The sequence below is a fragment of the Nanorana parkeri genome, unplaced genomic scaffold (assembly GCF_000935625.1).
Source record: "Nanorana parkeri isolate BGI_ZX_2015 unplaced genomic scaffold, ASM93562v1 scaffold315, whole genome shotgun sequence".
Taxonomy (NCBI): Eukaryota; Metazoa; Chordata; class Amphibia; order Anura; family Dicroglossidae; genus Nanorana; species Nanorana parkeri.
Window position 1 is genome coordinate 422754 of NW_017306583.1, and position 13727 is coordinate 436480.

At 41.3% G+C, this 13727-nt stretch overlaps 1 protein-coding gene across 1 annotated transcript in view; it reads left to right on the forward strand.

The window, feature by feature from the left end:
• ZWINT (ZW10 interacting kinetochore protein) overlaps positions 1–9147 on the forward strand; it is a 21220-nt gene extending 12073 nt beyond the window's left edge. Inside the window, exons 5-13 of the mRNA XM_018557990.1 lie at positions 1001–1118; positions 1572–1738; positions 3639–3659; positions 3757–3893; positions 5066–5228; positions 5768–5907; positions 7841–8000; positions 8075–8081; positions 8996–9147. Coding sequence (XP_018413492.1) covers positions 1001–1118; positions 1572–1738; positions 3639–3659; positions 3757–3893; positions 5066–5228; positions 5768–5907; positions 7841–8000; positions 8075–8081; positions 8996–9147 — 1065 coding nt within the window. The remainder of the gene's footprint in view (positions 1–1000; positions 1119–1571; positions 1739–3638; positions 3660–3756; positions 3894–5065; positions 5229–5767; positions 5908–7840; positions 8001–8074; positions 8082–8995) is intronic.
• Positions 9148–13727: the final 4580 nt, after the last annotated feature.

Sequence of the window (13727 nt, forward strand, 5' to 3'; positions counted from 1 at the left end):
AAATTCCTGGTTCATTATTCTATGGTAAGATATTTCTTTTTTTTTTTTTTAAATATATTTTAAAATAAACATTTTAATAAAAAAAAATGTGCCCCTTTTCTCCAAGACAGCATCAGCCCTGTCCTGGTATGTAGGCTGATATCCCCATGGAAGTTGCGGGGGCAGTGAGTGTACGGCTTCTGCTATGTTTTTATTGCACATTAGATTTGTGGAGGGGGATTTGGGGCTAAGAAGAGGTGTTAGCCCTCCAAAAGCACCAATGATGTTTCTCACTCTCCCAGCTAGCATTGGGGAGAGGTAATTCTCCTTCCCTGGTAAACTAGTTTTAGGGACATCTAATTAGTTTGCCATCCATGTGGGTATGAAGCAGTAAAAAGAAAGAGAAATTCTGAAATTCTTCGATTCAATGCAAAAATTAACATCTAAAATTATTAATTTGACTCCCTTTTCTTCCAGGTTACTGCAGCATTACAAATGTCCCCTAGGGAGTCTGTCACATTTGCCAGGTGGGCATTCTGCCTGGTTTTGGGACTGGGTAATGTGTAGCAAATGAGCAGCCAGCTAATGTGCTGTGAACCTGTCGCCAGTGAATTTATTGGTGCGTGTTTTATAAATCTGCCCCTATCATTTCTGTGATATCTTATGTTGACAGTTGTCAAGTGAGAGACAGTAACTGCACTGAGCCCACCGAGAACTCCCTCTAGTGGCTTATCCCTTATTTAATGATAAAATGTGGAGGAGCAAGCATATCAAAATGTTAAAATCACATACATAATATAAAATAATGTCCGTAGTAACAAATTAAAATTCCTTCTGACTGAAAATACGTTATTAAGATTATCAGAATATTTTACACTGAGTAGCACTCAAATGGCATTCCTTCCATTTATTATTGTAAAGTACATAAATTAATGTGAACCTCAGAATAGGAATCCCAGATGAATGCTTTTAATAGCTGTAGCACAGACCTTCAATGTTACATTCCCTCTCTGTCTTTCAGGAAAGATGCAGGAAGCAAAAATTACTGTGCAGCCAGCTGCGTATTCTGCGTTTTCTGCTCGAGTTCCTGCAAGAAGCCAGCACTGTTAGCTGGGAAGATACCAATCCTGAACTGCTAAGTGAGTTCCCCAATCCCTCTTTTGGTGCTGCTGATATTTGAATTAGGATGTATTTGTTAAATCGTATTGTACAGTTCTGAATTTGGGGCCATGGTAAAAGTTTTGTAGAGGGATCAAATCAGGGCTAATGTAGGTGGAAATGAAGCCTACTGGAGTAAGCGAGTGAGGGCAAAAAGACTGAAGTTGGGTTTGAAGGAACAGACTGTTGGACTGTGGAAGCAGAGGAAGAGAGCTGTTTGGTGCAAAGAGGGGCAGACAGCAGCTAAGAGTGAGTTTGTATGAGGGGAGAAAGCCACCTGGAATAAGCATGCTAGTGGATGTGTTGATATAAATAAGTCGCGGAATCTCCCTGGAGTGAGTGATCAGAAGGGTAGAGCTGCCTGGAGTCAGCAATCAGAGGACTGGAAAGCGACAGGGAGGTGGTAGTTTTAACTTTTTTTTTTTTTCTCTCAGGCCAAGAGGAAGAGAAGGTGAGACAGAAATGGAAAGGGCTTAAATTGGAGTACCAGAATAAGGTGGAGGAGGTGGAGGAACTTCTACCCCACCTGCTTGAGAAGATTCAGCTTCTTCAGGAGAAAAAGACCCAACTAGAGGACAGCTTTCAAAGGTATCAGTGCAAGGTGAGGACAAATTGGGGAAGTCTGTACTGTAATGTTACCTTTTGATTTCGGTACATATCTGAGGTTAATGAAGCAGGTTTCTTTTATTTTGTTTTGGTATAATCTACAGTTAAATATACATTTGTTGGGGGAGGCCACTGTCCCTCATTAGTAATTAGTAATTATCTAAAATAAAATATAAATGAATAAACTCACGCCAATTTAGAATTAACGGCTATAACAACTTATAAGACTTTTAATAGGAAGATACAGCTCTGAAGGTAATAAATAAATACACATTTGTTAAAAAAAAAAATAGGATAACTACGGTCTACTTTACAGAGTACTAAAAGATATTCAGTGTTTGTATTCTGTAGAGAGTGGCTGCAAATATGTGGCCAGAACTTTGCATCTAAAACTTTTGGATAGTTGACCTCATCATGCTCAGAGCGCTGTAGAGCTAGGAAGTGGGGGGGAGGGTATAAAAATAAAATCACTTAAACTAAACGTAGATAATTTAATCATAGGTAAAAATAACACAGAAAGTAGTAAAAAAGGAGACACTTGACTTGGCTTCCAATGATATTGTTACCACAGAAGCAACGTGAGTTTGGTTCTCCTTGAAGTCAGCATCCTTTGCATACATGCAGAAGATTTTTTAGGCTGTTCTTGAGTACGCAGTTCATGTACCCCAGTACTTAGTGAGAACCTGACCGGTTTTCTTTAAGGGCTTCTAGTCAAAAGTGTCAAGTACTTGTGATTGGTTCTGCTTAATAATTTCTACCTTTGGTTGGGAAGGGGGTAGGGTGACTTGGAAGAGTTATTGGAGAAACAGGTATTGCAGGATTAATGCCTGACCGATGCTGCAGGAAAGTAAGTGCTTGACTATCAGTTGGTGCATATTGGGCTATTCCGCTTGGAACATCCATACAGCCCTGGTAATTGGTGGGCACTTCCTGAGCATTCATGAAGGAGGCTGGGCTAACCCTTCTGGGCCTAATACTGTAAGCTGGTGAGCTTTATACTGCCAAGTGGGATTAAACTGTATGTACTGCTGTATTGCCAAAACCTGTATGCCTGTGTCCTGATGGGGAGATTTCCTTTCACATTCTGCCTTTTTTAGATGTAAAACCGGAAGTAGGGAGGAAATCACCCCAAAGTGAAGGAACTCCGATCTTGGACACCTGGCACCAAAACATTTGTCTATTTCAGAAGATTTTCCATCATCTCTTACTCTCATGACTACTCTACAATGTAGGATTTCCCATCACCTCTTGCTTTAAAGCAAAAGGTTTTCTTTACTTCCCCTTTCCCCTAGGGAACACACTTGCCTTGTTCCCCATACGTTCTGTTCAGCTGCTAGGAGCTTAGATATGCTTGGGTATGGAGGAGCATGTGGCTCTGCTTCCTTTCATGTGACCGCTTTGATGACTTGCCCAGTGCTGGCTACATGGGGGCATGGGGAGTGTTCAGCCTTGTGTAAGCTCCAAGTAGAGGTGAATAAAAAAAGGGGAGTATGTGCTGCTGGATTGGGAAGCATTAAAGCAAACCTATTTTTTTTTTGTTTTTACCCTGTATGGGCAAAGCATATATTTGCTTTTAATGCTGCTTCCCCAATCATTTAAAAAAAAAAACAGTTTTCTTAAAATTTTATGCATTTTTTTTTCCCTTAAATGTCATTATTTTAAATATTGGTAAATTTACCAAAGTAGTGGGTGTTTAAAAGTAAAGAAATGATGTCCCACCTAAATTGACTCTTTTTATTCAAGGCCCTTTTATATGCAACAATGTAAAATGGACAACTAGAAGATGACCTGACCTATAAAATGACTGTCTGCTGTTTATGTAACTGATTTAGTTTAAGGAGCTATTTTTTGCTTTCTAACTTTTATTTTGTTCCTTTTGCTTTCCTTCCATCCAGAGAACAATTAAAGAAAACCAGGTATGTTGGCTCTACCTGTTGCTTGTTCTCCGGTAATATTTCATTATATCTTCTTTTCTACCCCCATCCTCTACCTTTTTTATTTCTTTCTTCCCAGGCTAAGCAGGAGCTGGATGAAGCACTAAAGAAGCAGCAGCAGGCGGTACAGAAATGTCAGGACCATATTCAGCTGCTAAAGGTCGAGGTGGAGAAACTGGAGCAATCGGTGGATAGCTGGATTCGAGCTGTGGACAAGTAAGATGCAAGAGAACTCAGTGGCATCCATTATCAGTATCTGATTGGTGATACAATTCATCACCTAGCTCTTTTTCTTCCTTTGGAATAAGTTACACTGTATAACAAGAAGTCTAACTATAAGCAGCAGACACCTTATGGAAGCATTCTACCCTTATAACAAATAGACCATTTAAGCTCCCCAAACAAGGCGCAATCTGACCGTACAACGAACTTTAGATTTGCCAAAACTTTGTAATATGAGGACCTACATAAATTATCCCATTAATCTGTATCCAATCAGGCAAGACCTTGAACTACCTAGTTCTTGGTATATGTAGAGTAGTGTGTGTGTGTGTGTGTGTGTGTGTGTGTGTGTGTGTGTGTGTATATGTATATAATGTGTGTGTTGAGAGTTACACTTAAACTTCCTGTTCTGTCTGACACTGATCAGCTGTTGGAAATCTAGTGGGGACACAGTCAGCAAATAGTTTGATGGAGTTTCTTTCCCTTCTCCACTATGAAAAAAAAACCAAGGGTGTGCCCTCGCTTCCTATTTTGTCTGAAACTAAGAAAAAAAAGTTTAGTTGTACTGAAGGCTTACTAATATTATTTTTTTGCAATATTAAGCTATTATAGTTTGAAGATGACGTAGAGCCAAGTGGCATTTGAGGGTTCTTGAAATCCAACCGTTTCTGCCCAGTCCTTATAACACATGCTGCCTTCCAGCTTATAATTACCAATAACTGCATCAAATGCACAGCCCTGTAGTTGTTTTACATTCCCCTAGCTACAGGGCTCTGTCATTAGATGATAATATTATACACACTCAAGAGACAGGCTGTGTCATTAGCATGGGTTTCAGCAGTAGGCAAAGAAGCAATGGTCAGCCTTCAGTTGACCTCTAATTCTCCTATTACCTAGAGTCATCCTTCAGCAAGGGGCCAAATGCAAATGTTCTGTGGCTAAGCGTGCACATTTATGATCTAAGCCTGAATAATCATATTCTTGCATAAGCCCAATTGTGAATGGTTTGTAGTGAGTAGCTGTTGCAAAAATCAAGTGAAGGCAAATTACACAGTCCTTTTGTGCAATGAAGGAGCATCTAGTAGGTGGTCATCTGACACCCTTTAAATGGTACCTGTCCGCACTATACTGATGTAGACTTGTCTGCAACCTATTTTATTTCCTAGGGATTCTACACACCTTGATCTCCTGAACACTCTGCAGGGAATGTCAGTAGTGTCTGTTGGGGACAAGGAGCTGGTTCTAGATTTGTATGCTGGAGAAACAACGGCCGTTACCCCTTTGAGGGTTAACGTACACTTGACATCAGAAGGACAATTTCACATGAAGGTGAGGGAGAAGATGATTAACAATGTGGTCTATATACTGTATATCTTACTAATGTAGGCACGGTGGTACCCATGCAGATAATTCTTACATGTTCAAAGCTAAACACACAGGTTTGTTAAATTTAAACTTAGACTAATAGTTGAAGTTTGTTTTTTTGATATTTTTTGCAAATATTACAGCTTATTTTTTTATAGAATACAGTGGGGAAGGTTTAAACTATTTTAGTCTTTATTGATGTCTTTGTGTTGCTGGAGAGTGGTAGTAGGGTGTTGCAGGAACTCAGGAAAAGTTTCCCAATGGGCGCACAGACAAAACATTTAATGTATGTCCTCCAAGATAAAAACTGTACTTACATGGCCACAATGCGGTCAGCAGCCACATTACATGTAGACCAGATTCTTCAGAGCCAAGTAAGTAGCATTATTAGAGCAAGGAACCAGTGATCATTTGCAAATCTTAATAAATCCTGCATTACCTTGTGGGACATCTCTCTGCCTTATTTGCCAATGAGTACACATTGAGATGCATTGTTTTTTCAGACTGAAGACTCCATGCCTGGCCTACCCTCGGAGCTACAGCGTGGGGACACCTCTCATATCACATCTGTTATCATGGAGTTGCAATGTTGGCATAGAAGCCATGGCCAACTCCTGGCAGAGATGAGAGATTTGCAGGACAGGTAAAATACAGTACAATATATAATACAATGTTCTGCTTCTGTGTCTGCAATGTTATCATTGTGCAATATTTGAGCTGTGTAGTGTTTGTAAAGATACTGATTTGTCTTGGTAAGATCACACAATTACCTGGTATAAAGTGGGCCTCTGTTCCAAAGAAATGTGATCATTATGGTTTAAAAATAAAGCTCTGTTACAATTCAGTAAAGGATACCAAAATGAAACATTTGCAACACCAGAGAGCAGTTCTTTTAAAGAACACTCTCATAAGCAACATGTTATGTCTTTTATGATAAACATGTAGACTGCCACTGCTGAGCTCTCTTGAAAATGCGAATTGCCTTGTCACGCTGACCCTCTTCAATACTCTGACACAAAACAAGAATGCAGATGAGCGCCATATTATCTGACCTTTAAAGATCTTCATACGTCTTCCAGGTCATTGACTGAGTGTGTCAGCCAGAGGCTCAGCAGACAGCCAGTTAACAAGCATTTTAAGGAGGCCAGCATGGTAGTCATCTTTTCTTTTTATTATAACAGGTTTACTTTTTGGGGAAAAAATATGGGACTTTGCTCATTTACGTTCAAGTTCTCTAGAAAAGATCCTACACTCGTATTGCTCCTCTGCGCTCTCCCCCACCAAGTCTAATTTCTGTAAGCTTCCTGTCAGGCTGTCATGAGAGTGTGGCTGTCTCCCTTCATTTACATGACATTGGTTGGGTCTGGTGATTGGCTGCTCTATCCCGAGAACTGCTTTCATAGAGGAAATGGAAAAATGTCACATGCTCCCCCATAACCACAAGTACTAGTGCATTAGACAGACTAGCTGAGCAGGGAGGGTAAGTATCACCATCTATGAGAAACAAAGAGAAACTCTTTGTTTTTAAAAGGCAGTGTAGGGAGCACCCTATTTGGCAACACAAAGAGGCCTGATCTGATTGGTGATGCATCAAGGAGAGGAAGCTGCATTTGACAGATTCAGGAAGCAGACCCACCCTACTAGCATCCTCCTGTGACCCAAAGCTCAGTATAAAGCGACCTACAGCTCGCAGTATACTGAGACCGCTGCAGCCGGGACGGATCCCGACATTACTGTCGAGATCCACCCAGCTGCGTGAATAACAGTGGGCTCTGCCCATCTAGCGGCAGAGCCAGCTGTACTCGCCCCCTCCCTGTCCGTTCCTCCAGTCAACGCTGGAGGAGCGGGGAGGGGGGGAACCCCTGCGGGGAGCTGTGACTGACAGTCACCGCTCTGCAGGGAGATGATCGAAAAGGGAGCGAGCGATGGTATGCATTCACTCACTTCCCGATCTATTGAGCCAACGTGTGACTCTTCACTCACCTCATAGTTCTCCTTTTAAGCACTTTTGCAGTTTTTGCTGGATGGCATTAGCAGCTTGTGATTTTGGACATTCTCCACCAGATGAACTAATGCCATTGCTCTCGCATAACCTGTATGGATTTCAAGTTACAGCTTTTCTGTTCACAATCATCTACCTTAAAGTATGCCTGTTACTAATTACCTTATTTGTTCTGGGTCAGTGACTCAATCTGAATCCGGTGATCACTGGGTAACTGCTGCAATAAGCCAGGTGTAGCAGCGCCTATATTTTTACACACGAAGGGTTCACTCCTATTGGGTGGTTAGCTTCATAAGCAGGTTGTTGCAATTATTAGTTGTCAGTCTGCTGGCACAGCTCAGTGTGAATTCTCAGGTTTTTAGGGGGCACCTTGGCCCTGTTTCAGTTCATAGTTTAGAGAATGAAATGTGCAGCTTTTGTAGATGACATTTACATTAGCAGATGCATGTGCGTGGAGCCTTTTTACTCTCAAAATGACCAATCGGACAAGTTTTATCTAAAGTTAGGAGAAATAAGCTCATCCTGTCTTGAAGTTTTATTTTTCTATATTGATGTTTTGCTGTTAAATCTTTAGGTTTGCCATTGACTGGCTCCCAGTAGAACGGCAGATCCTCCTACTGAAGGGCAGCACTCGGTACACTTTACATGTGGAGCCCGGTTATCCTCAGAGTGGAAGAGTCAATTTGTTATCTGTCAAGGGATTGGAGACAGGTCCTCTTTCCAGTCATTTCAAGGTAAACATCAGACTTCTATGGGAAGTTAATTCTATAACTAAGCCTAATAAGTGTCATTTGTTTTTTGTCCTCAGCCTCCGGGTGAGCGCCCATCATTGAGCGCATGGCTGGAATATTTGCAGACTTCACCCCAGCTTGGCAGATAATGCAGATTATACGGTCTGTACAGAACAGGCCCCGTCAGTAAGTGCTCCTCACACAAATAGCTGCGTATCCCTGTTGGACTATATCTGTAATTGTTAAGCTTAAACTAAAAAAGTCTTATTTTGTTTACTGCTACAATTACATTCGGAGACTGAACATCCGCACTACAAAACTAAAGGAGATTTGCTCCCACTGTGCCACTCCACACCAGAACAATGAACGGCCGTGTCAGCCGAACCCCTGCATGGGAGACTTTGCCAGCCTTTCTGACATGTAGCTGAGTATGTGCCAGACAGGAGATCCTGTTACATGCTCAATTAAACCTCCTGACTGAGCAAATTCTACAACTCCCCAGCCTGGCGCACTGGAGCTCCACAATCCCCTGATTCTCCTTCACTGATGCAAAAGAACTGGCACAGAGGGGTTAATCCAATGGTGAGGAGCAAGCTTGGATAAATTGGATTAAAGGTTTTTAAAGAAGGGGAGAGGGTGGTGACTGGGATTAATGCACAGAGGGATTTCAAACCCACGCATGCTTCGGATAAGAAACTACTACGACTCGAAATAATTAAACTGGTTACAAGCACAGAGCTAATTATTCTGATCATTGGAGTCCAGAATGTATCCATCAGAATTTAAGATGGAGAATTTTTGTCATTTTAAAATCTCTATCTCTGTGTGTGTTCTTCTTAAAGCTGAACTCCAGGGGAAAAAAAAAAAGAAAAATACCTTTGCAATGGGACCCCAAGACTGCAAGGGTTAAATGCATGTTTCTGCCTAGGGGTAGAGGAATAAGGTGTAATACTTACCTTATACCATGCTCCAGTGCTCTATTCTTCCTGATGTTTCAGGTTATGGGCGGTTCCTGGTTGTTCTCGCATACTATGCAGGGCTAATCATACTTGATAACGTCGCCGTGCAACTCACGGCTGGGAGCCCCTCAGAGAAGAGGCTTTGGGGACTGTTCACACAGATGGAGGTCACCTGCCAGAGTAGGGAATAGGGTAAGTATGACACCTTATCCCCCTCAGCAAAAACAAGCATTTAACTCTTGCAGTGTGGGGGGCAGTTTTTTTGGGTTGTTTTTACTCCCAGAGTTCAGCTTTAAAGCAAACCTGCCGCGTAAAAAAAACTGCTTTCCGGTGTAAAGTACAAGCACGTAGAGCTGCACATACTTGAAGAAGCCTCAAAGCCCATCTGTTATCCTCTAGTGTAATGGACAAAGCTCCACCACTTCCTAAAAGTGGTGAAGCTTGCCTGCCCTATCACACACATTTGTGCTAGCCTGAAAGACAGACAATCATATTACCGTAGCAGGCCAATGTGTGGAAAGATATTGGCAAGCTTTAACACTACCAGGTAGTATCGGAGCTTTGCTCATTGGAATAGCCTGGTGTTCTTAAGTTATTGATGGGTTTTGAGGCTGCCATGGTTATGTTTAGGCTCCTCTAGGTACCTGCACGTTACACCTAATAGCAGTTCCTCACCTATGGCAGAGTTGATCTAAAGTGAACTTGTTTGTTACTTGGACAAGGAAAGCACATTATCCCCTGTCGGCATCTGCAGCTGCAAGCCCCAGCAACTGACTGATTAGACACCAAGCATTGCAATGTGGAGGGGGGTCACTTGTTTCCCCACACCCAGAGGTACTGTATTATTCATTAGCTTTGGCAGCGGAAGCATAGGGAAGGAAGAATAAACTTGTAATAATAAACATGTGTTGTCTAGTAAAATACAGTTTAACCTTGAAAAGCTTATCAATTTCCTGTTGTGTTTACTTTTTTGATGCCTATTAATAAAAGTTAAACTTGAACTCCATGTAAACTGCTGAATACACAGTTAAAATATGTATATATGGGGTGTTCCCTGACAAAGCATTTGTAATTCTGTTTAGTTAATTTTGTGATTTCATAAATTTCTGCTGAACAGATGGGGAGATCCCTTTTGCTTCTTCTGGTTCACATTTGCTGCTCACTGGACTACCTCCCTGCTCATTGGAAAGAGATGACAATATGGACTTACTCACTGTTCAATGGGCTTGCTGAAGGTAGACAAGCTGCAAAGCCAAAAACCATAAGGGTTGCCTGCTTAAATATGCAGTGCAGTAATTATAATGGCTCTGGGGAGGTTTTTTTTTTTCTTTAGAGGTCCTACAACTGTAGGGAGGGGGGTTGTGCTAGGCAGGGGCATGAGTCACTCCCTTAACTCATTCGGGTGTGTTAATCCAAGCTTCAGCTACTGAGCTCTGTAAATTGCATTTTTGGTTTTTTTTTTTCTTTTCTGCAAAGCAGTAAAGGTTAGCCTGATTGACATGTGAAAAGAACACTAGAGCACCATCTGCAGGCTGAATTTTTTTTATATCTAGACCGTAAATATAGGATACATTGTAATCAGCTTTTTAAATGGCCTATATATTAGTTAATATTTTAAGCCTGCATGTGGAGATCTGGCCTCCTTTTTTACATGTTAACCAGGCCCTTGGTAGAGATATATTCCAGAGGGTGACTGCGGTTTTGAATTAATAAAGTCATTTAAACACACCCCCCCCCCCCCCCCCCCCCCAAAATTATGTATTGTGCGAAAAATAATCATGCAAATAAATCAAAAACTTAAAAAAAAACACTATACTGAAAGTCAAATCAAATTATTGCATTGAAAAGAAAAAAAGTCTAGACAAAAATGTAAAAAAAAAAAAATGAACATGTACCTTCTCTAGGGCAGCCTTTCTGAACCAGTGTGCCTTCTGGCCTTCAAATTTTCAGTGTCATGCTTTTCCATGGTGCAAACGAGCGCGCCACCTGCACCATGAAAATGTATGACGGTAATCCATTGCATGCGGCATCCAAAAGCTGACTGAGCATTCAGAAGAGAACTCCACCTCAATCAAGACCTGCTGTGTCATTGTGAACATTATAAGGTAGGACTCTGATAAAGGGATGAGATCTCCATTGTCCAGTTACCTTCCCCAATTAATGTACCAGACCCATCACATTTGTTACTTTCTTCTTTTGAACCTGTCACTACAAAGCTTTTCTCTGAAACACACCTCAACACTTACCTGCTGGACCCTGTTCCCTCAGCACTACTCCTGTCACTCTCTATCCTACACTTGCTCACATTTTCAATCTTTCCCTCTCCTCTAAAACATGCACTGGTCACCCCAATACCCAAAGAACCCTCACTGGACCCTAACAATCTCAGACCAATCTCCTTACTCCCATTTACCTCCTAACTTCTAGAATCCCTAATCTACAACTGGCTGAGCTGGGTGTGATCCTTGATTCCGACTTCACCTTTCTGCCTCACATCCAATCCACTATCCAAATCCTGCCGCCGCGTAACCAATGAAAGCACAAAGCTACTCATCCACTGGTTATCTCTCATCTATACTATTGCAACTCCCTCCTCATTGGCCTTCCACTACACAGGCTATCCTCCCTTCAGTCTATCATGAATGCTGCTGATAAATTGTAAGTAAAACAAAAATATGTTTGTTTAGCTAGCAAATGAATGCAAGATGATTTCATATCGGCATGCAGAGCTGTATGCTGATGTAATTTTTAGTTAAAGGGGTAAATGTCCACTTGTATTTTTGGTGGCCGTAGCGTCGGCAAAGAGTGCCGCAGATACAGGCTCTAGGGAACTCTGAGCCCTATTTGACTTTCTACCTGGACAGAGTAGTTCTTCAGCCTATTCATGAGTTTGTTCCAAAAGTCCCTACGTCTTTTTACTGCTTCCTGCTTTTCATATTGAAGAGGATCCAGCAATTCTGCATGAGTTAGACTTTTCAAGGGCAATTAAGCATATCTGTGGCCAAAGAATTCAGAAAATCAAACAGGCTTTTTGTCATTCCTAAAGGAACCAGGAAAGGATAACCAGCCTCATCCCATTCCATCACCAACTGGATCACAGACCTGATTCCTCGAGTGTGCAAGGCTAATGGCATATCTCCTGCACATTCGATTAGAGGTGTGGCAAGCACTTTGAATACAGCCTGTCTGGCCAGAAGTTTTGTTAAAGGAACCACCTGAAGTCAGTGAGACTTGAAAATGTTTTTTTGATGACAGGGAAAAAAAAAAAAAATACTTTGTTTTCAAAAACCCCTGCAAGGGAACACCTGTGTAGACTTTTCTTTTAAGTTAATAAAAGTGGATAAAGAAGCCCTTTAAAAAAAATGTGTAGCGAGTGGAGGTGTCTTTAATGCGCTTTCGTTTGGCGCTAATTCTCACAGTATGGATATATACTGTGTGTGTGTGTGTATATTTATGTATGTATATGTGTAATATATTTAGTGTGTGCATATTGTGATTTTTGGGGAAGTTAGCACAAAAGGTGACTTCTGGGAGGAGTCCTGACTCCTGAACACCTCTGTTCCTCTTCCCAGCAGGAGCCCAGAACATTAGCCAGCACCCTTCCCATAAGTGGTGTGCAATTAGGTGCTGGCCAAAACTAAACAATGGACCCAGGAATGGACATTTCATCCCTCCCAAGTCTCTTTGAAATCTCCCAGTTCCAGGATCCCATGCTAAATCCAGAAAACCTGGAGAGAACTGCAAAGCTAGTTCTTTCCCAGGCTGAGAGTCCTGAGTGGCTACAACCCCCAGTTCTACTGTGGGATTGCAACACTATATATATTTATGCATGTCGTTGCAAAGTTGGGTTGTTTTGAGGTGCATTTTTCAAAGGAACAGTTATTTCTGTGCATTACAATATATAAAACTTCTGAATAGTGCCTTTTACATGCAGAACCAGCTATATGGAACCTGCACCATGTCAAATCTTCAGGTATACTGCTGCAAACAACAATTAAGAAAAGAATGGAGCACATCTAAACCCAAATGACAAGAGGTACAGCATTGTTCTTGTGCATCAAGTGCAGTATTAAGGTTTGGTGCAGTGTGCTAAGACCACCAAAGGTAAGGGTTGTCATTTGTTTGTTGGGGGTTTTTTTATTCCCACAGAACGGATTGGACATTTTCTGAGATGGCATTGGATCTATTTACATTAGCAGTTTAGATGTAAAAGGTGTTAACAGAGTTCTTCTTTAAGCAGTGTTATCAGTGAAAATCTTCTCTTTGCCTATGCTATTGGGATGTATTTATGGCTCATTTTGTAGCTGTAGTGTTCTGTTAAGAATTCTTTTAAAGCAGGGCTCTTTCATTCTAAATGACCTTGCTTGCTGAGTGTGTTTTTTCTTTTCTGTTCACCCTGTTATGAAGTTGCAGCATATCTGTGTTGGCTTTCACCTTGAGACCTTGGATATGTTAGAAAATAATTATGTTCCCTGAGCCAGGTTTCTTTTCAACTAACACTAGAATAGATTATTTGCTTGGTAACCGCTCATTCTGCACATTGTACAGTCCTTGAACCGCATCATTTTACAGTTCTTGTACCTTATTCAAAAGGCTACACTCCACAATCATGTGACTTTTTTTGCTTATATCTTACTAAACATGTAACCCAATAATAGTTTAACATAAGCAGTCACTTCACCCAAACCCAGTAGTGCACTTGTCCAGAAGATGCTGGAAAATTTTAAAACCCAATTTCCAGTCCCCTCCCCCCATGTGATTTTTATTTTTT